General features: G+C 42.7%; 2 protein-coding genes across 12 annotated transcripts in view; both read left to right on the forward strand.

Annotated features, from left to right (window-relative positions):
* The first annotated feature begins 699 nt into the window (after positions 1–699).
* Positions 700–12,358, forward strand: NOL11 (nucleolar protein 11). The gene is made up of 18 exons (XM_005526669.3): positions 700–840; positions 2,225–2,338; positions 3,052–3,108; positions 3,687–3,832; positions 4,093–4,150; positions 4,667–4,805; positions 5,211–5,417; positions 5,713–5,789; positions 6,536–6,659; positions 7,333–7,436; positions 7,686–7,763; positions 8,533–8,717; positions 8,957–9,082; positions 9,241–9,462; positions 9,956–10,034; positions 10,889–10,981; positions 11,288–11,395; positions 11,686–12,358. The coding sequence occupies exons 1-18, from the start codon at positions 703–705 to the stop codon at positions 11,797–11,799; spliced, it is 2,169 nt and encodes a 722-aa protein (XP_005526726.2). The 5' UTR covers positions 700–702; the 3' UTR covers positions 11,800–12,358.
* Positions 12,359–15,635: 3,277 nt separating this feature from the next.
* Positions 15,636–21,231, forward strand: part of BPTF (bromodomain PHD finger transcription factor) — a 54,806-nt gene continuing 49,210 nt past the window's right edge. For all 11 annotated transcript variants that reach the window (XM_088065339.1, XM_088065342.1, XM_088065338.1 and 8 more), the window contains exon 1: positions 15,636–16,245. In XM_088065339.1, coding sequence (XP_087921465.1) covers positions 15,636–16,245 — 610 coding nt within the window. The remainder of the gene's footprint in view (positions 16,246–21,231) is intronic.

Here is a 21,231-nt window from a genome sequence, read left to right on the forward strand (position 1 = left end):
CGGGGACATCCCGGCAGCCGCTGGGTCAGTGTGCCCGGCCCTGCCACCGGAGCCGGCTGGGACGAGCCCCCGGTGCCGCACGGAGCGCCCGCACGGGGAGGCCGAAACCAGCGGGGCTGGGTCTGAGGGCGCCTCAAAGCCCGGGGAAGCTTCACCGTCATCGCCGAGCGAATGAGCGCACACGTGACCGCCTCATTAACATACACGTGACCGTCATTAACAGAGACGTGACCACGCTCATTGGCGTGCACGTGACCTTCATTAGCATAAACCTGACCCCTCATTAGCATACCCTGGCCCTACCAGCCGAGCCGTGGGAATGGCGGCGGGGGCGATGGGCAGAGTGCACGAAATGCCCCGGGGATACCTGAGAGAGGGCGATCCGCACGGAGCCCCGACTGTGCCGCTTTGTGGCGCTGTTCTGACACTACCGTTACCCGCTTTCCTTAGCCTTTACAATACTTAGAGTTTCTAACACAGGCGGAACGCGGCGTGCTCGCACAGCCTCAGCCGCAGCCCGCTGAGGAGCCGCCCTGCGCGCTCGGGGGAAGGCGAGGCCCGGCCGGGCCGGGCCGCACGACAGCAGCGCGCGCTCCCTGTCGCGACAGCGGCGGGCTCGTCCCGACCCCGGCCGGCCCCGCCCCGGGTCACGCGGGGGCGCGCGCGCCGCGCCAACACTCGCGAGAGCCGGACCTGGCCAAAATGGCGGCGCTGTGCGAGAGCTTCACGCTGCGCGGACCGGGCCCCGGCGGCGGGGGGCCCCGGCTGGGCCTGGGGGCGGGCCCGGGCCGCGACCTCGTGCTGCCCACCGAGCGCGGCCGCGCCGCCACGCTCTTCAAGGTACCGCCCGCGCGTGCTCGGGGGGCGGCAGCGCCGCCCCGGCATGGGGGCTGTCCCGGGCAGGGCCGGGGCCGCGCTCCTTCCTGTATTCCCTCTCTCCCGGGCCAGGGCCGTTCTCTCCTGCCCGGGCCAGGCCCCGCTGTCCCCGGGCGCCATCCCCGGCGGGACGCGGGACAGGGAACGGCCCCGGCCTGGGAGCGACTTCAGCCCGGCCCGGCCATGCTCTGCCCCCTGCGCTCCCCGCTGTCTCCGCTCCCTCTGCTCGGGAACACGGGGCGTTTCGGACGCTTTTTCGCGGGTCTCTCCTTTTGCTGATATTCTCTTGTCCATTCCCCGTCCCAAAAACACTTTCCCGAAGCCACAGGTACGTGTTCCCTGCAGTGCCAGGTTCTGGGCTGTCAGCTCACTGTCAGCTGCCGTCCTGCTGGCAGCAGGAAGACTAGTTTACAGCACCTGAAAATGAAAGTGTGTTCTGGTCTCTGTTATTCAGTAGACCATAATAAGAAACTTTAAGGCCAGTATTTGGGTTTCTGTGTTTAGTTGACTATCACATCCATGCGGGTATGGGTTTAAAGTGACAGAGAGTAGGTTTAGGTTAGATATTGGGAAGGAATTGTTCCCTGTGAGGGTGGGCAGGCCCTGGATCCCTGGCAGTGCCCAAGGCCGGGTTGGACGGGGCTTGGAGCACCTTGAGACAGTGGGAGGTGTCCTTGCCATGGCAAGAGTGGGACTTGGTGGTCTGAAGTCCTTTCCAACCTGGACCACTCCATGATCTAAGTGGGTTGACGATACAACCTCCTTTGGGTTGTTCATTCCCGCTGCCAGGACCATAGGTGACAACACAACCGTGTTGTAAATACACCCAGTGTACTCCAGAGTGAGGAGAGGGGTTCAAGTGCCCTCAGAGCAGTCGGGTGTGAATCACACAGAACAGTTCAGATTGCAAAATCCACATGCTCTTGATGTCAATAACTCACCTTGAAATAGGAAGAGAATAACCACAAGTCTGTGTATGATTCCATTAGTCAGTAAAAGCAAATTACACTAGTGATCAAAGTAGTATCTGCCCTTTTGAAAAAGCCGTGCCTTGTACCTGTGCTTCATGGCATAAGCCCATCACACTCTTACAGGTCAAAGTTATTTCTTACATGAAAAGAAATCTAATTAATATAGAGTTCTTTCCTGTTATTCTGAAACTGTTGATGTTAGGGATAGAAACATGAATGCTCAAGTGGAGTTTCTGAGAATAGCAGTTTCCATATTTTAATATTCTAATTCAGGTCAGATGTGGCTGCCTCACATTTACTTTCTGTCATGAGAGAAGTCCCCAAAGTGATCTTTCATGTGTTACATTTTAATTGCAGTGTCTTTGTTCTGACTCTAGATTTCGGATCAGAAGCCCCTGGGCTGTTGGTCAGTTAAACATGGTCAGATTCTCACCTGTCCTGTCGTGTGCAACTTTGAGACCCACGAGTACATTGCAGTTCATGACGACAAGGTGAGAGCCTTCATCCTTCTTTAGAGGGAAAAAGGATTTGGTGGGATCCTCCTGAGGGAATGTAGGTAGGAAAAAATCAGCAGTGTGAAATTTCTGGTTGAAAGTGTGGGGAGCCCTTGGCACACTGGTGACATGGGCAGCTTCTGTGCTGAGCACCATGGTCTGGCAGCCCTTTAAACACAGGAGATCCCCAGTGCCTCATGCATACACTCCCTAAGGATGAGTTATTTCTTCTCTCGCAGCCTGGGTGACATTTACAGCTGCATGCTCATGGTACTGGAATGGTTACAATAATTCACGTCCCCATCTTTGTTTTTCTGCTTGTTTCACAGTTAAAAGTTTCTCTGTGCATGTGTAGCATTTACTTAGATCATGCTGAGCCTTTGGCTTTTCATTGTTGTCGATGAAATGTCACTCCTGGACTTGCATTGCTTGTGAAAATCAGCCATCTGGATCACACCTGTCTCCATCACGCTGATCTATTTTCATTTGGAGTTCTGATGTGTCTTTTTACTCTTTGCTGTCCTTTCTTTCCAATTCAGGATTTCTGAGCTTGGTTTTTATTCCTGCTGTTTCTGCTCCCCCCTGGGGCAGTTCCCACTCAGGTCACTGTGAATACTCCCTGTGTGTTTTCCTCCTGTTGCCTTTGCTGGTATTTTGAGTGCTGAGAAGTTGTGTTACTGTTTTACCTAAAAATGATGCTTCTCTTAAAGGTTTTAAGAATTTGGAAAAATGAAGACATTAACTTGGACAAAGCCTTTAAAGCAACAGTAAGTCTCCTTCATGTGTTCTCTTCGATGTGTTTTGGATCCTGGTGGAGGGGAAAAGTGCTCTAATTTTCATTGTATTGGCCATATTACATTCTAGCTTAACTTGTGCTTCATGATTTTGTGGAATGTTGCAAGGAATCCACTTGCACTGACTTTATCATCAGAATATTTCTCTTAAAGTGATTGTTATGCCAAGGCCAGCATTTCTGAGGACTTTTTAAAGATGATGAATTGTGTTCAGTTACAGATTTCATGTTCTGCTGGTTGAGGTGTTAAACATCACTTTGTGTATTGCTGTAGAACAGTTGTGTGACCTCTTGATCCTGTCATTTTTTTTCTGGTGTGATTCAAGAATGTGATGCTCATCAGGACATTTTCCTGGCTTTTTGTTGGGTAGTGATTAGCATTATTTGTGGCATTTCAGTAAATCAGCAACTACTAGCTCTACGTTGTTAAGAATCTTACAGGTTCATCATTCTTCAGTTAAAAGTTTATTGGAAAAAGGTAGAATAATGAATAAAGAACTCCGTGTTCAGGGTAGTGTAGCAGAGAACAGAGATTTGGTTTTGTTCTTGCAGCTCTCAGCAGATGTGTACAGGATCCATTCCCTGCCCCACGGGGGGCCGGTGGTGCTGTTCAGGGGAGGGGGGGTTCGGACGCTGGATGTGCTCTTGGAAGCCCCTCAGCAGGAGATTGAAAACGTCATCTCAGGTGAAGTCATCAGGTAAGTGATGCCACTTTGTGATGATTCTTGTTCAGAGCAATCGACTGTGATGATGAAAGTTGTTCCCTCTTTTGAGGAGATGGGGGGAAATCAAAGACCATGATCATGGGGCTGGGTGTTTTCTTACAACATATTGTTTTTAAAATCTTGGAATTATTTATAGAGATTTCCTAAAAATTAGAAGGTGCATCAGGAATAGTGATAGGACTTGTGTATAAACCTAGAATTTGGAGGATGTTCACCCTGCTTTCTGATTTTAGGTGGAGTGGAGCTTTTATGGAAGGCCAACAACCTGTCTTAATTTTCACTACTGAGAAAGTGAGTTAAATACTTTTTATTTTAAAAACTCTCATGGCAGGAGACCTGAGTACTTTTTTCAAAATCCATCACTGGTTTAATTTGATTTTATCAGCTTTTAGTGGAATCATTATCGTGATTTAGTCAATACAGCAGTTAAATGGAAGCTGTGTTGCATTCAGGGCTGAGAAGTCAGGCTGTCAGAGCTGCAGAGAACAATTAATAAGATGAAGTACAGTAGACATTGTGTGACTCTTCATCACTCATTGTGAAGAACTATTGAATAGGATGTATGTTCTTAAAAAAGGAATTATACATGAATCTGTCTTTATGCAAATGTTTCTTCCTGCAAATCCATTTGTTGCATCAAATAAGAATTTTCTTTACTTGTTAGTCTGCAGACTGTTCCAAATTATTCTGTACATCCTATAGAAAATAGTTTCCTAATCCTAAATAAAGCAGTACAGGTATCTGAATTTCTGTTATATCTTCTTTGTGTAAATTAAGGGAAATTTTCTTTTCTTTTTTTTCTTTTAGGATGAGGATTTTTTTGTCTATATACAGAAACCTAAGCTGAGTAGTCTACACAAATACAAGCTTGAACAACAGGAATCAGCCAAGCCACTGTGTTTCACAGCACATATAACAAACCAAACGGTCATACTTCTGTGTTTGTGTAAGTTAAATTTGTTAATGGGTTGTGATAATGAAGCAAAGAATTGTATGAAAGGACATAAAATGTTCATATTTATGAATTGCTGTTTCATATTCTTAGTTTTCTAAACTTCCTTAAACAGCTACAAGTAGTAATTAAAGATTATTGGTACTTTAATGGTTGCAAAAGCAAACTGTTCCTACCTGTGATCACTTGTACCCTTCAGGTCTCATTACACCTTTATTGTTCTACCTTTATTTTGCTTCTTTGGTTCATAATAAGTTCTTTAATTATCCTGTATTAATTCTTCTTTCAGCATTCACTGGATATTTTTGGTTTTGGATGTCCTTTTGCCATATGATATCAAACAGGTTTTTTCCACAAAAAACAACTGTAAAAGGGTGATTATTATTTTTCTTTTGGCAGATTCTAATGACTCTGTGTACCAGGTTCTGATACCCCTGCAGCAAGATACTGAAGAAGAGGAGGAAGAAGAAGAAATTTTGTCCAAGTCACTACTACTAAACCTTTCAGTATCTGGAGCTGTTCTGAAAGGAACATCTTTTGTTGTCCTGGACAAAGACCACGTTGCAGTGTTGGGCAGTCTGGCTGTACCTGGGAAAGAACCCAGAGGTAACTTGAAAAAATCATATTAAGGTGTTGTAAAATTTCCTTGGGCAAAGCAGTAGTTGGGAAAATTGTGCTGCTCCTCTTGTCTTAGCTTCTGGTTCAAATCTCTTCACTGGTAAACCAGTTTTTGTTCGAATTGAGATTGAGCCTGAGTGATGTAATTCTTAATGCAAAATACTGGCTGAGCTGTTTTGAAACAGTTATTTCTGTTTCCTCCAGCTTTTGTAACTGAAAGTAGCAAAGGCAAATGTAGCACTTATGTTGCATTTTGGTCTCAGCTATTTCTTACTTCCCTCAGAATGCCTGACCATATGGAATACAAAATTTCAGACGTTGCAAACCTCAAAGGAGCTGCCTCTGGGGACCAGTGGCCAGGTAAAGCTCAGCCATGGGTTTGAGGTCCTTGAGCTTTGTGGATTTGACAAACAGGGAAGGGAGTGTTGGGCTGCAGAGCTCTGCTGCTGCTGGAAGAGCATTAATTGCAACTTCTGCAGCAAAATTAATACTGTTGATGAGTAGTTTCTGTCAGAATATTCATTGGGAGAATGGTGATCTGTAGGAATTTCTGTGATCATTTAGTACCTTGTCACTTCTCATGATAATGATTATTTGGTGTGAATAAAATCACTGAACACAAAACCCAGCAGTGTCTGTTCTGTTCAGGCAATTTGCAGTTGAGGGCCTAAACGATTCTATGAATGCCTGAAAAGCATTTCAAGCTACTCAAGAGTCAGATAGGTAAAATGACACCTAATGAATAAATGCACTAGTGAACCAGAACAGCTGACTGCTTTTGTCTTAAAATTACACAGGAGGAAACTTAAAAAATGAAATTAATTTCATTTAATTTCATTAAAAAATGAAATTTTCAGTGGATTTATTGCCTTGGAGCAGCCACTGTATTTTAGGACATCCCTGGAAAAATACTCAACACATTTAATTTCTGTATTTAAAATGAGCAGTTAATGAAGATTTGCTAACAAATGTTAAACCTACCAAAAATAATTTAAAATAATCTGATCACTGACTTCCAGTTGAAGTTTACAATAAGGAGTTACACATCAGTGAAGGAACTCACTTTTTTGCTCATCTCATTAATGATACATTTTAATATTTTGCAGTTGTGGTGTTATGAGGAAAAGTTTTTTCTAATTCATGGGAAAGTGCTGACTGTAATTATGTACAAGTGTGAAACATCATCCTTGGCAGCTGCTGTGGGAAAGCTCAAGGACAATCAAACCCCTGGTAAGATTTTTTTTTCATAATTACAGTGTTAAGATCTTGTAAAAGGAAGATGTCTGAAATTGTATAAAAATTATTTTAACATAGTCCTAGAAAAATAATAGAATCTAAACAGCTTGAAGCAACTTCACACTGTACTGCGTTCTCAGCTGTTAAATTTACTGGTTCTGGGAACACCAAAGCACGCAAACATCTGAATTTATTATGGCTTCACTTAACCTGGGTTGTTATTCAATACTGAAATTACTGAGAACACTGGAATGCTGGTGATGAATACTTGAAAACAAAGCAAAGTGCTTTTTCCTAAAAAGTATTTCCGAATAGTTTGTAATTGGATAGGGCAATGTCAAACCTTAGTTTGTGAACTTCAGTTTAAAATTGTACTGTCATAATGGTTTTAATTAAACACTGCATTGGTAAAACATTGCAAATAATACTCAGGATAAATTGTGTAATAACTTAATTCTCTTGCTCCCAGAGGCAAAATGGAAAAACAGTATAAAAAAGGTCATAAAATAACCTGCTGCTGAAATAAAATGGCAACTTTCTTGGCATAAAATCACTTGCATTATAGTTTAGAAAGTATCTATTAGCATAAGAAGTTGATGCAATATTCATACTTCAATAAATGTGCTGTAAGTGTTACGTTCATGTAGTTTCATTTGTGTGTTCCCAGATGTGTCCTCGTTTGTGAACTGGAATACCCTGGAAGATGAAGAGCTGGTGGTTTCCTTTCAGTCCCAGAAGTCTGTAGCTCTGAAAGCAGAGTCCAGAATGAATGTGAGTTAGCATTGGGGTCGTTTGAGGTTGTTGTTTGTCTTGTCTCTTCCCCATGCTGCTATTTTAGGTGTTGCAGCTGAAAGAAATTTCACTTCATCTGTTTCTGATTGTTTCTAACACTGTTTCTGGGATTGGAGTTAATAATCATAGTCTGGACAGCAAGTTGACACATGGAGTGTCCTGTTATCTTGCTTGAAATCCCTAAAATATTTTGGAGCTGAATAATAACTGTGTTTTTCTTTACCACAGTTAAGATCAAGAAGGAGCACTGTTCCTGAAGAACAGCCTAAGACCTTATCAGTTGGGCAGCTCTTACTAAATCTCAAAGTAAGTAACCCAAATATCCTCGAGTAGTGTTTAGACACTCTCAGAATATTCCAGCTGTCTCTTAAGCTGTTACCTCTTTCCATGTCCTCTTGCACATAGCAGGTTGACCAAGCTGTCTGGAACAGGTGAAGGATATTATTATTCTTACCATTATTGTGCAAGAACAGCATTTGGGTGTGATGAAATTAAGTTTTGTCATAGGAGTGTGTTTTGAGAACTGTACAATACAGGGCTTATAACAGCTTAGTTCTGGAAACTTGCACAAATTTGTTCATTTTTAATGACAGTCTTTTACTGTAAGTAAGGGAGGATATTTCATCTGAACTTTGCTTGTTTAAGTTCTTATTTATGGCTTTAATTTTGTTGAAGGCATTTTAGCTGTAGGAAGTCAGAGGAATTGTCAGGAATTCCACTGCAAGTACAGCAATAAGCTCTTTAGTTCGTTTCTAGAACTTGCTGCAAGTGCTGTGATAGGTCACACAGGAAGGGAAATTTATCTACAGTTCACCTGTGGCTGGACATGTTGGTATTGTCACTGATGTAACAAGTGATGAATCCATGAGCAGTTACTGCTTACCTGAGTTCAGAGTGAGGCATTTCCTCATTTGGCTCTTTCATGTTGGAGAGAAACTATCCTATCAAAACACAGAGTAGTGAGGGATTTTTGTAAACTTTTGTAACTTGAATTTCAAAATAGGTCAGCTTCTACAGGGCAGTTCTCAAACATGTGCCTTGTACTTCTGATTTGCACCGTATTTGTCTGTTCCAGGATGCATCTACTTATGTATTGGAAACTGAATTGAAAAAACTGATGGCAAAAGCACCAACCCCAGATCTGCAAGCCACCATTGGCTATGTGGTCACTGCCCTTACAGACAGATGTAAAAGAAATCCAAAGTACTACCCTCGAAACTTCCTGCAGGAGATCGCTGAAACCCGGGACTTGTCCTACAGGTAGTGACTGCATTTTTTAAAGTGTAAGGAGTAGTCTTTAAAATTAAAAAAGTAGAAATTAAGTTCTTTATAAGCTGCTCTTGAATTATTAAGATTTAATACCAAAGGTGCTTATTTTCTGATGAAGTTGATGTTTTGCATAAAAATCTGTCTGGGGAGGAAGATTAGTACTATTACCTTAGTGGTCAATGTAGTTCTTGGAGTGGACTGTGCAACCTATTAATTTAATATTCTTATAGTTTATGTCCAGATTTAATGGCTGTTGCTTTGGAGAAGAAAGATATGCATCTCTTACAAATCTGCCTAGAACGGTTTCCAGATATTCCCGAAGAAGTTACTTATGCTTGCCTGAAAACATTTTTAAGGTAATTTGAAATCAGACTTTCCTTTTTCTCTTCACCAAGTTTTAGTCTATTTTTGTTTTCATAATCAGCTTCAAAGATTTTGTTATGTATGTTGATGGCATTCCTGTTTCTAAAGCTAATAATTAAAAATGTTAAATGTCTGAAATTTTCTTCCACAGCATGAGTGAAGCCCATCTTCAAAAAATAGATGTAAATCTAGATTCTGTGATCTGTTACATTGATGTTGAATTGGACAATAAAGAATTTAAGACTGAAATTGTAGAAAATGGTTTCAGTGCAGAGATGGACCAAGACATGCGTGATACCAAAATCCCAAAGGAAAACCAGTCCAGGAGTGATGGTGAATCCTGCCCTGTTGGACTTCAGAAGGCAGCATTGCTGTATCCTCTGCGTGGTGAAGGGAAGCCAGGGCATTGCATGTGCTGTGGATGTTTATATTTGGTATTGCCAAAAGGCACATCCTCTGTTATTGCTGAAAGTTTCTGAGTTCTCATAAGAGCAGTTCCTACTCAGTAGAAAAACTGTTTAAAATAGAAATAGAAACATTTAGTTTTTAGAATGTATCTACACCAATTTAAACTTAGTTTTATTACACTTCTGCAATAATTTTTCTCTGCTTAAGAGAAAAGGTATCAGTGCTTTGGATATTTGCCTGTTAAAACACATCAGGGAATTACACCATTGCAGTGGACAGAACTGTTCAAGTTAAATCTATCATGATGGTTCAATTGCTGTAGACATTTCATGATAGAAATAAGATTCAAATAGAACTTCTCTCAAAAACCTGGAGAAATATTTTCTTTAGAATTAAGTCTGGTTTGTAGAAACTGGTATTTTTTTCTGCAGTGTTATTCCCTTAATAGCACTGCACAGAAATGCTGTTCTCCATTCAGCTTACACTGAAACATTTCTTTTGCCTCACCTGAAAAACCTTCCAGCTCGACAAGCTATTGTAAGTATTTTAACATTAAAAAGTGTAAAAACATTTATCATTTCATGGGGAAGGGAAGAGAGGTTCTTTAAGTTATGGGAAATTCACCATTCTTTCAGGAGTCTTAATAACAAACTAATGCATGAAAATGAAATTAGGATGCCTAATAAGATTTCATATTAAGCAATATCACATTTTTCCACATACTTATATACATACTTATATTTTCTTGATATTTGTAGTCCTTGCTTATTTTAGAAGATGTAAGAAACTCTTTATGACTCAGCATACCTGGAAAATGTTCATATTCTGTTAGCAAGTAATAATACCTTTGCTTGATATAGATGCTTTTTAAGAAAGGAAAAAGACACGGTAATTTAGTCGATTCTGTCAGAAACAGAAGTTTAGAAAATATGAGAAACAAACTGTACAATCCCAAATGTAATACAAATCTAGATCCCCTCAGTTCAAGAAAAAAACCCCACCAAATTCCCCCACTTCTCAAAATCTGAAATACAACTTCAAGAGCTGTGTGTACCTGAGTGTGTATATGAGTGATTTTCCAGTGATTTTGGAAAAACCTTGCACATCAAAACAAAGCTGATCTTAGCTCTGACACATCTCCTAGAACAGTGATTACCCCTGAATGTAATTTACACTGAATATTGCTGAGAATTTTCAAACATCCAGCTATGGGTAGTGTAAGAGAACCATAAAACTTATTTATAATGTGTAGTATACAGGCATCTATGTTGCATTCAAAAACAAAAACTAAATTTTAAAAAATCCTTAAGAATATTACCATGTGCAGGACAAAACCTCTTGGTCTATTAAATGTTTGTCGTTTACAAATGTTCTGACTTTTCTACTTTTAGCTGTTTCTTAGGTATTTATATTACCTATATGTGAAATGCAGTGAAAAAGTTAACACCACTCTTCCTGGAATACGCTCTCCCACGATAAATCAGGTGAGCAGCTCATTCTGAGAGCTGTGTTTCCTTCAGTTTCTGGGGTGTGTAACTTGGTGAGTAGTTGGCAATATCTAAAGCCAGTTGACTTCCACATTCATTTTACAAAGTACTGTCTGTCAGTGTAACCTGTATGAAGTCAGATGTAACACTTTAACAATCAAAACCCAAATACACCTGAAAATATGCCTGAAAATATAAACCCATGCATTTTGCATTAGTAGTTAAATGTCTCAGAGTTCAGCTTTTAAAGCCAAATGTTTCCAGACTTGGAAGTGTAAGTGTACATTTCTTGTTTGTCTTCAGATCATGGATTGGATGTGCCTGTTGCTTGATGCTCAGTTCACTGTCATGGTGATGCTGCCAGAAGCAAAGGAGTTGCTTTCAAACCTGCATAAGTTTGTGAGAGCCCAGGTGAGTTGCATCTTCTGGGATAATTATTTGATTGTCAGTTGGATTCAGAATATAGATGTTGAGAAGGAGACAGACAACAATAAATTATATAGTGAATCAAATAATGTGTGTCCTCTGTATGCTCTGTCCTGAGCGTGAATTGCAGTTGCCTGTCTCATTTAGATTTCAAAAGCTGCTTTGTTTATTTAGTTTAAATATCTTAAACTGTGCAGAACCACAGATAGTTCCACAGTATGATAATACTTGAAAAGAATTAAAATGCATTTTACTATAAATGTCTCTGTTTTCAGGTACGGTTCTACTCTCAACTCAACAAGATTGAAGGAAGTTTGCGGGAATTACAAAGACTGAACCACCTGAGAGAATCTCAGACTTATTCCATTGAAGTTCTGGAAATCATTTGAATTTGAAATTCATTAACACATTTATTTTGTATTGATTCCTTTTATGACGAGGATGTATTAGCACTCCATATTGGGGCTGTCAAAAGTTGTTTTCTACATAGGAGGAGCTTGGTTACTCTGTAGTTACATGGGAATTGTAAGTTTGAACCTTGTGTATTAAAATCTTTTTGACTGGATGAGAAGCTGGATGTTTGCTTATATTTTCATGTAGAATTCCATTATGTGATCATGAGAACTTCCTAAAATACTACAATTCTTGGCTAAATATGAGATGGTTGTGGCAGAAGTGCTGGGGCCATAACTTGCTGTGGCTGTGTAACTTGGAAAGAGCTGCACACACAGTTAAAAGGCTCGAGTCACTTTGGAACGTGACATGTTTCAGTTGTATTTATACACTGTCAGTACCAAATGTATGTAGAAGTCTTAAAAAAAAAAACCCTGCAGTGGCAGCTGAATATTTATACAGAGGGACTTCTTGGAACTGGTAGTAGTTGCTTTCAATATTTTTGACAAGAAAAGCTATCTTGAATTTAAAATAAGAACATTCTTATCAGAATCAGTTGTTTTCTGTAAGCACTTTTTTAACTACTGAACACCTCAGCTTAGTTAATGTGACCTATACTGCTTGAATTCTAGCATTTCAAAGTATATCTTAGATTGGTTTTGACTCTTAGAAATACAAAGCAATGAACTAAAGTTTTATATAAACAACATTCATTGAAGATTTTACAGGTATCTGTTGAATTATTCTTGTGATGAGGCATTCACTTAAAGCTGGCTTGTTACAAGATACTTGTGGGACTATTCATCTGGAATTGGGAAAAATGGGACAAAAGCATAATGCTAGATTTCCTGGAGTCAAGTATAAGATTTTGTATAAGTATTGTACAAGTATAAGGATTGTTGGGGACAAGATAATCAGTATATTTTCAAAACAGCAAATACAATGTTATTTTTGCTTATTTTTACTAATGATGTGATTGAATATTAGTAGAATTCAGCATATCAGTATACTGATATACTTTGGTTTTCATCATCTAAATAAAACAGCAATTGGAACTACATTGAACTACCTCAGCAAAAGTCATGTACGCTCTTCCTTCTTACACCTGACTTCCAGTCTGCTGCTGAGCTCTAGTGTAATGTTACTCAGCAGTGCTGTGAAAACTGTGGAGCTGATTTGAGAGCTTAACACCTGAATGCTATTCCAAACACAAGTTATGAATTAGTTTGGAGTGAAGGACTGGACAAAAGCATCTCAATAATTTGAGCAAGAGCATATACTCACTCCTGCTGAATGCCATCGAGCTGTAGGTTAAGTTCTTTCCCTTATCCTTGGAGAAAGGAACCCACCCAGAGGACATCTTGGAACAACTGGGCTATTCATCTTCTCCAAAGTGCCTTGTGAAAGGAGGCTTTTTCTCCATCTGTCCTAAGGATGGAAGCAGGGTAGGGCCTCCACCCAAAAATTCCTCTTCCTGCTGTATTCAATTCACTTACAAATATGCTCATTTAACTCTACCAGCAGACTCCAAATAGGAACTCCAAGTTCCAAGTCAGTATGTTCTACTCTGAGTGGAATGGACAAATTTTGGGGTTGGGGTTGATTTCTCTGTACTGAGCTGTGTCTTGGAAAGGACTAATTTATATTCTGTCCCTGAAGGTAACATACGTCTCTGTGTGCCTGTTTCTCCACCTATAAAAATGAAAATTATTAAGTCCGATTCATTAAGCACTTCCACATCACCAATTGATAAGGGATGCAATTAAGAGACCAGATACTCTGGTTCACAGTTCAGAAGCACATGATTCTCAGCACCTTTGATTACCACACATACACAAAACCCACAGTATTTTGGAGGTGATAATGCTCTCACAATGCTGCAGGCTGTATGATTGGTGCAGTAGGTACACTAGGCACCTGTGCTAGATTCTCAGTGTATAGATGGCAGAATGCACAGGTGTTTTTTCCCATGATACCAGAAGGAGATAATGGAAAATGTGTGTCTGTGTCTTCATGTATTTAAAGAGTTACCACAATCCTCTGCAACCTTGTTAAGAGGTAGCAAAAATCAGCCTGACATAAGCAATCTAAAGGTAACTTGGAAAGGTTCAGAATACAAATTGAGTAGAAAGGTGTAAATGGGGTTGGTCAATGTTGGCTGCTGCTGTGTGTATCATCCTGTGCTTAGACCAGGGCTTTGAGCCTGTGCAGCTGCAACACTGAATATAAAAGAGCTGCAGATAAAAAGCTAGATATAGAGTGCAAATTGGGCTAAACCCTGCTGCCAGTGTTGTGTGCTTGATCCTGTGGCAGGTTTGTGGGTCTAATGAAGTGCTCAGCCTGAGCAACAAGTTAATGAACAAAAGGACTTCAAAAATTCCTATTGAAGAATACAAATTAAATGACACATTGGACATGTTGCTGCCATGTTTGTGCCATGACCAGTGTTGGGTTTTACCTTGCTCAGAAGCAGGAGATTGAAAGAAATGAACATGTAAACAGACTGATTTTCCAATGGTAAGACTTGTGTCTCTGAAATCCTGAAGTTGTCTCGATCTAGCAATGAAAAGGAAAGCTGGTTGTAAGAAATACAAGATGTTTGTGTGCCTTGGGCTGGCTTTCAGTTTGTACTGCTTTTGCTTATGACACTGATACCCTGAATTCAAGTGGCAGCATTGGAAACCCAACTGTGCAACTGTTTCTGTTGGTTTTTAGCTCTTTGTGGGCTTTGGCAAATGAGACAACCAGAGAGAATACAAAGCAGACAGAGCCCATCTCTCTCCTAGTGCTCCAGAGAACTGTGGAAACAGAGAACAGAGAAAGTGGATGGACAAAACGGTGATGCTGGGCCCATATGTGATCTGTGTTTGCTTTACACGGGCGATGGCTGTGCAAGGGTGAGCTTTAAAAGGGGTTTAACAGGTAAGGAGTCAAAGCAAGGCCCGAGATGAGTGTCAGTGGTCAGGGGAGCTGCTTGATGCCGATGGCGGAGGGAAGCCTCTCCCGAGGGGACACCCGGGGTTCTGATTTGGGCGGGGAATGAAAACCCCCGTGGGGAGCCCCTGCCCGGGGCCCGGCGCGTACCTCGCTCAGAGCTGTTCCCGACGGGCCCGTGGGCTCCCTCGAGCTCTGGGAGAGATCCTGGCCACAAGCCCAGCGACTCTGGTGTGGGGAGAAGGTGAGTCCGGGGACAAGGCCGGCTGAGGGAGCGGCGGTGTCGGGACCGTGAGCTAGGGCGGGGGGGGGGGCGGGGGGCGGGTGCCGGCGGAGGGGAAAGAGATAAGCGAAGCATAAAGGGGCGAGGAACGGTGCCGGTTCTCTCGGCCGGTGCCGGCTTCGGATTCGGGAAGGGGTCGGTGCCGATGTCGGCGCCGGCGGTCGGTGCCGGGGTCGAATCCGGAGCCGCTGTCGGTGCCTGGGGTCGATGTCGATACCGGTGTCGGATCCGGTCCGGGTTTGGTGCCGGTGTCGGGTTCGGGGGTCGCGGGGCCGCCCCGTCGCGGCGGCTCCCTCACGGCCGCGGCGGGCGCGCCCCCTGGCGGCGGCGGGGGGCGGGGCGGTCACGTGAGGCGCTCGGGGCCTGGTCCCGCTTCCCCCAGTCAGCGCGGAGCGGCCGAGGCGCAGGCGGGGAACAAGATGGCGGCCGGCGGCGATCCGGAGCGGGGGGCCGGCGATCCCCGTGGAGCGGCGGCCCGCTCGGCCCGGCCCCCCCCCCCGCCCCCGCCCCGCGCCCCCCGCGGGGCGCGGAGCTTGCCCGTAGCCGCCTGTCCGGACTCCGAGCGCCCTCCCGAGCCGCCCTTCCCCTCCCTTCCCCCTCGGCCAGCGCCCAGCGATGCGGGGCCGGCGCGGCAGGCCGCCCAAGCAGCAGCAGCCGGCGGGCCCGGCGGGCCCCATCGGCGGGCTACGCTCCCGGCAGCGCGGCAGCAGCCGCGGCAGGTGGGCGGCCGCGGCCCAGGCGGAGGCGGCGGGGCCCAAGCAGAAGGGAGCCGGCGCTGCCCAGGCCTCGTCGCCCGCCCCCGCCTCGCCCGGGGGGGGCGGCAAGAGGAAGGCGGGCGGCGGCGGCAGCAGCACCCCCGGTGGGGGAGGCAGCGGCGGTAAGGGCAGGGGCAGGGCCGGGGCGGCAGGAGCAGGGGGAGGAGGAGGCGCAGGAGGCAGCTGCAACAGCCAAGGCAGGGCTGCCTCGTCCAGGAGGAGCATCAGCAAAGTGGTGTACGACGATCATGAGAGCGAGGAGGAGGAGGAGAGCATGGTGTCCGAGGAGGAGGAGGAGGAGGGAGACCCCGAGGATAACCAGGACTCCGAGGAAGAAGAGGAGGAGGAGATAATGGAGGAGGAGGACGACGACGACTCTGACTACCCCGAAGAGATGGAGGATGAAGACGATGCCAGTTATTGCACTGAGAGCAGCTTCAGGAGCCACAGCACCTACAGCAGCACCCCAGGTAGAGAGTCCGTGGGCGAACTCAAACAAGTCGAGGGCACCCCACATGCTCCCTCTAGGTTGGCAAATACGGTCCGCACTCCTATGCGAGGATATGAGGGATGCGAGGATGTGCCCGCAAGCACTCCTAGGGAGAGGGGTATGCCAATTATCACTGGCAACCCCGGGGACGCGGGGAGCATTGGAAGATGCTCACAAACGCATGCACGGAGAGGAGCAGGGAGGGCGGGCGGCACTTGCTGGAACAAGGGGATGCTTTACAAATATTCATGGGGAACCTGGTGACCGCAGAAATGCGCGATCCACCAGGACGTGTTGCAAACAATGTCAAAAGTGTTGTGGAGCATTCACTTTAAATTCAAAAATAAGGGAAACGAGAGGCATGCCTTGCAGAGAGGTCTTTTCAGTTAAATACAGGAAAGGCTGGCTTGTGCTTGCAAATACAACTTCATGTTGAAAGGAAAGGAAGCACATGTAAGTTGAAGTGGCTTAAAAAACCAAAAAACTAAACACCGAGAAATTTCAGGCTGTTGAGATCAGAGCTCTAACTGGATTCAGCATCTACTGGCTTTAAGACAAAAGTAGCTTTCCAAGGAGGGAAATGAGGTGCATTGTTCAAAATGGAGATTGCATTGTTATAGTTTGGGGAAAAGTGCACAGGGCCTCATTGCAAGCATGTAAACCTAGTTTGAGTTCAACACAAAGATTAAAAGGTGGAGGTTGAGTCAGAGGTCTTGCATTTAAATACTACGTTTATCTTAAGATATGGCAACCTTTAAAACTCATGTTGGGGTTAAAATTCGTTAAGTATTATTGTGATTTTTTTTTTTTAATTCTAGTGGAAAATTTGGGAAATTTTTAAGGCCTGCATTTCTGTTTGTCCTTAATTGGTTCATTCACCAAGCTTCAAAAATTCTTTTATTTAAACTTAAACACTTTGTATTTATTTGAACTCATTCCAGAATGGAGTTCAAGCTTAAATTTTATTGTTTTTTTAAATTTTATTTATTTTTAATCTCTGAACCAGGAGAGTAGTTCAACTTATAGGTAACCTGTTATGATTTGGGCTATAGGATGGCAGACACTGCTGTTGTTCCAGTATTTGGCCGGTTTGGAAGGGGGGAGGAACAGGTTGTTAGTGTGAATGCATTTCATCTTAATTAAAAAAAGGAATGTAGTTCCGAGTAGTTAGCTGATGACTTTTCAAAAGGGGGAAGTTCTGGCTGCTAAATATGTCATTCGTTTTTATTTTGGTGAGTTAATGATATCAGCTCCTTCTGTGACTTCAAAGTAGTACTTTAAAAAGCTCTGTATGTTTGTCTATATATTTTTTTAAAACTTATATCCATATGCTCCAGAACCTAAATGAATCAAAATAAGTACATATATTACTAAATTGATTTAGAGATAATTTTTAAAATGTTAGTTTACCTGTTGCAGGAATGTCCTGCAATCAAATTGAAATTTTTTGAATAAAGATTGAGATCTGGCTTCACAGAAGGAAAAAAGGTCTAAAATACTCTCTTGACTTTAAACTCTCCATTTTCTGCTTAGTTGCAATACCTTTCATTTTTATTACATTTTTGGGAGTGCTTATGTCAGGGAAATAATATTTTTATGATTTTAACTGGCTAGGTCTGGGTAATATTTTTTACATGAGCATCCAAGTTTAAAATGAGTTCTGCAGAGAATGGGTGTATGCCATTTTTCAAATGTGCTAAGAGTTTTGGCAAATCAGAAGATAGCTCTCTCTGCATTGTTGTACAAGCATAGACAGGTTTTATGTGGTATTTAGGTATATCAGAAACCATTTTGATAATTTATGTTTATTTCTAACTTGGTCAGGATGACTTCAGTTAAACTTTCTTAAATGCAAGTGTAAGCATTTTTATCCTTAGGTGCTTTTGCTCTCTACTGAGTTTTTGAGAGTTAAAACGTTTGTGTTGTTATTTTGGCAAGTCACGGGTGTTTCTCATTAGTTCAGTGTTTGCCTAAAGGTTTCCCTCCCTCCTTCCCTCTCTCTCCCAGCCGTGCTCTTGCCCTTTTGCAAAGAAAGTACAAACTTTTCATTCAGGCAGCTCAGTCCGTGCCTCATCCTGGGCAAACACCTGCTTTGGGAGCGTGGCTGTGCAGGGGTGGCACTGATGGAAATCTCAGCCTTGTCATAATCCAGCAAGAGATGCCGGGCATCAGAGCAGCATTAACAGGCAGGGAAAGGTTTGTCTGTCATCAGGATCTCTGTGTCTGATAGGGGCCAGTGCAGAGAGGGGGTCAGAGCAGGGGCGGGGTGCAGAGTTGTGTCTCCGGTGTTCCTTCAGGGGCTGCAGAGCTGTTGGATTCTGGGTGAGCCAGAGTTGGTTCTTAGCTGTGTTTAGATACGTGGGGGAGGCGGTTATTTCATATCTTTGTCTTCGAGCCAGCAAAGTGTAACACAGGGACAGAGTTCCTGTGCTGAGCTGGAGGGCTCAAAGGAGTGTCTCCTCCCTTTGCTTGAACTGGCTCCTGACAGAATTGTGCAGGTTTTTTACCCAGAAGAGAGGATGAGCATTCCTTCTCCCCTTACCTTCCCTCAGTCAGTGCAATCTGAGTTACAGCCACTTCCAGGATGTACTCTTAGGGGCTGAAGAGTGTGAGAGCAGAGTACTGAATAATTGCCATCTCTGTCAAACTCTCCTGCCAACCAAGCTTTTACACATAAATTACATCCCACTTAAACGGGGGTATGGACTTGCTGTAGTTTTTTCTAACTTACATTGTTCGTTGAACAATGAATTAAAAGATCACAGAGCAATGTCTCTGGCCAAGAAAGCCTCAGGTTTTATGCTCTGATGGGGAGCTTGTGATTTATCTTGAACTTAGATGTAGGAGTACTTTCTACTATAATATGATAGTAAAATTAATATTATTATAATATAAAATGATACTCTTAAACTATTTAAAGAAGCAGAATCTTAGATAAAATGTCTTTAATATATACCACTTAGTCATGGTACAGTAAAAATATACTGTGTGAATAACATTTATTTCCTTTTATTCTGCTGGATGCACTTTTGGTAGAGGAATTTTGTGTGTCTAATGTCCCTTCCCTCTCACCCCTTTGCATCCCCAGAAGGTGGAGGAACTGTTGGGACAGGTATCCTGTGTATACTTGTATCACTAAACATTTTTGCCATTCCCTGTCCACTGTAATTTCTACTTGAGGCTTGTCACTGTTGCATTATAGTTACTGTTTTTCATATGTTGCAGAATTTTGAGAGAAAGGTTTAATCAGGATGCCTAGAAGTCCTTCATTTTTTGTTTATTGATTTTTTTCTTCATCAGAAAACTAGTTTTAGGAGGAGCTACACATCTAGTTTTCAGCTGAGATCATCATCAATCTGTCAAACAAACAAATGCACAACACTGGAGTTGGGAGACAAAATATTTATCTTAAAATACATTAAATAATACTTCTAGTTGTATTTTGCTTGTCTGAGCATTTGTGGGGGATTGACCATTGCTTCTGTTAACCCGTTACTTCACAGCATGCTTTTATCTTCAGAGTGAAAGAATTTAGCTGGGAATCAGGTGCTGCATTTTGTGTGTCTGTAGTAATTTTTATCTGAGCATGTTTTCATGCTCTTGAAGAATTGTCTAAATGGAGACACTGAGATACGATACTAAGATATACAGCTTCTTTTGTCTGCCGTGGGAGAAGATTTACCATCCTCCCAAACATCTTACCTGGGGTACCCCCTCCTCTAAATTAAACCTGGCATGCTTTTATTTTACCATTTAGTAATCTGCCCCTGATTTGTGCTCTTGAGGGAAGGATCACTAGTTCATCATGCCAGTCTTGAAAAATGTAGGAGACGATTCATAACAAAGAAATTGTTAGAAGGCCAAAGGAGTAAATCTGAGGCTGATCCTGCTGCATTGACTTGTAAATTGGCAGCTTATCTGAAGAGAGCTTTGCCAGTCATCCCAGAAGCTCTGAGCAGCAAATACCTCACTCGCCCCTATCAAAGTATGTGTGTTGTAAAAGGCAGTGTGCTGCCGATGACTTTATTGAGCAAACTTTTTTTGTAGATATGCAGAAAAATTCTGTAAGTGCTCATTGTGTTGCATAGAACAGGTGTAAAGTGAATAAATGTGGATTTTAGTAGATTTGGGCTGGCTCTCAGGGCTCACTAACTTCTTAAATTAGTTACTGAGTGTGTCCCAAGAAATTGTCTAACTGTTCCTGAGTATCATTTTGTTTGTGCTGCCTGTGGTTTTGTTGGTTTTTTTTTTTCTTTTCCTGGGTTCTAGGCACAAAAGGGTTGTGCCTCTGAGTCCTTCTCAGAGTGATCTCACCTGCTGCTTCTCTTGCATTTGCATTAGTTATCCAAATGATAAAATGGTTCCATAGAACATGGGTGGGTTTGTATTCCTGGCTCCTGAGGGAGTGCTGATGGCCATAATATTGGGAAATTAAATTATCAATGTAAAATCAGTCGATACCCTAGTTTGATTTAAAAGTGTACTGCTGACAGGTGTGCAAACTGAAAAAATAAGCAGCCAGAAGTTTTAGTTTAAAAGGACATAAAGACCTACTTTTGTACAAGGCAAGGCAGGAGTAAAACTTTACTTAGGAACACGTTTGAGAATTTGTATGATGTGAGTGCACTCAGGATCTACTCTAATAACCACTGATTTTTTCAACTTCCAAAGATTTTTTTGGTGCTTGGAATGCCTAATTTTTAATGTTAGTTTAGTTTTTACATTTTTATGTTTTATTTATGGCTGATTTTTAATTTTCTCCAGACTAAATAAATAAATTTGGGTTAGGTGTGATTACTGTAGAGTATTACTCAAATTGGAGCTGCACCTACAAGTAGTTACAAATGCATCTTACTCGTTTAGAATTTTTTTTCTGGAAGAGAATGTTTGACTTGTGAATATTAGAAACATGATTATCAGGTTGGCATTTTTAAAAGGGAAGAAAATGTTTGTAAAAGTCAAAGCC

Source organism: Pseudopodoces humilis, chromosome 21 (assembly GCF_049639895.1).
Source record: "Pseudopodoces humilis isolate 2021_Gansu_Grassland_sample_001 chromosome 21, ASM4963989v1, whole genome shotgun sequence".
Lineage (NCBI taxonomy): Eukaryota > Metazoa > Chordata > Aves > Passeriformes > Paridae > Pseudopodoces > Pseudopodoces humilis.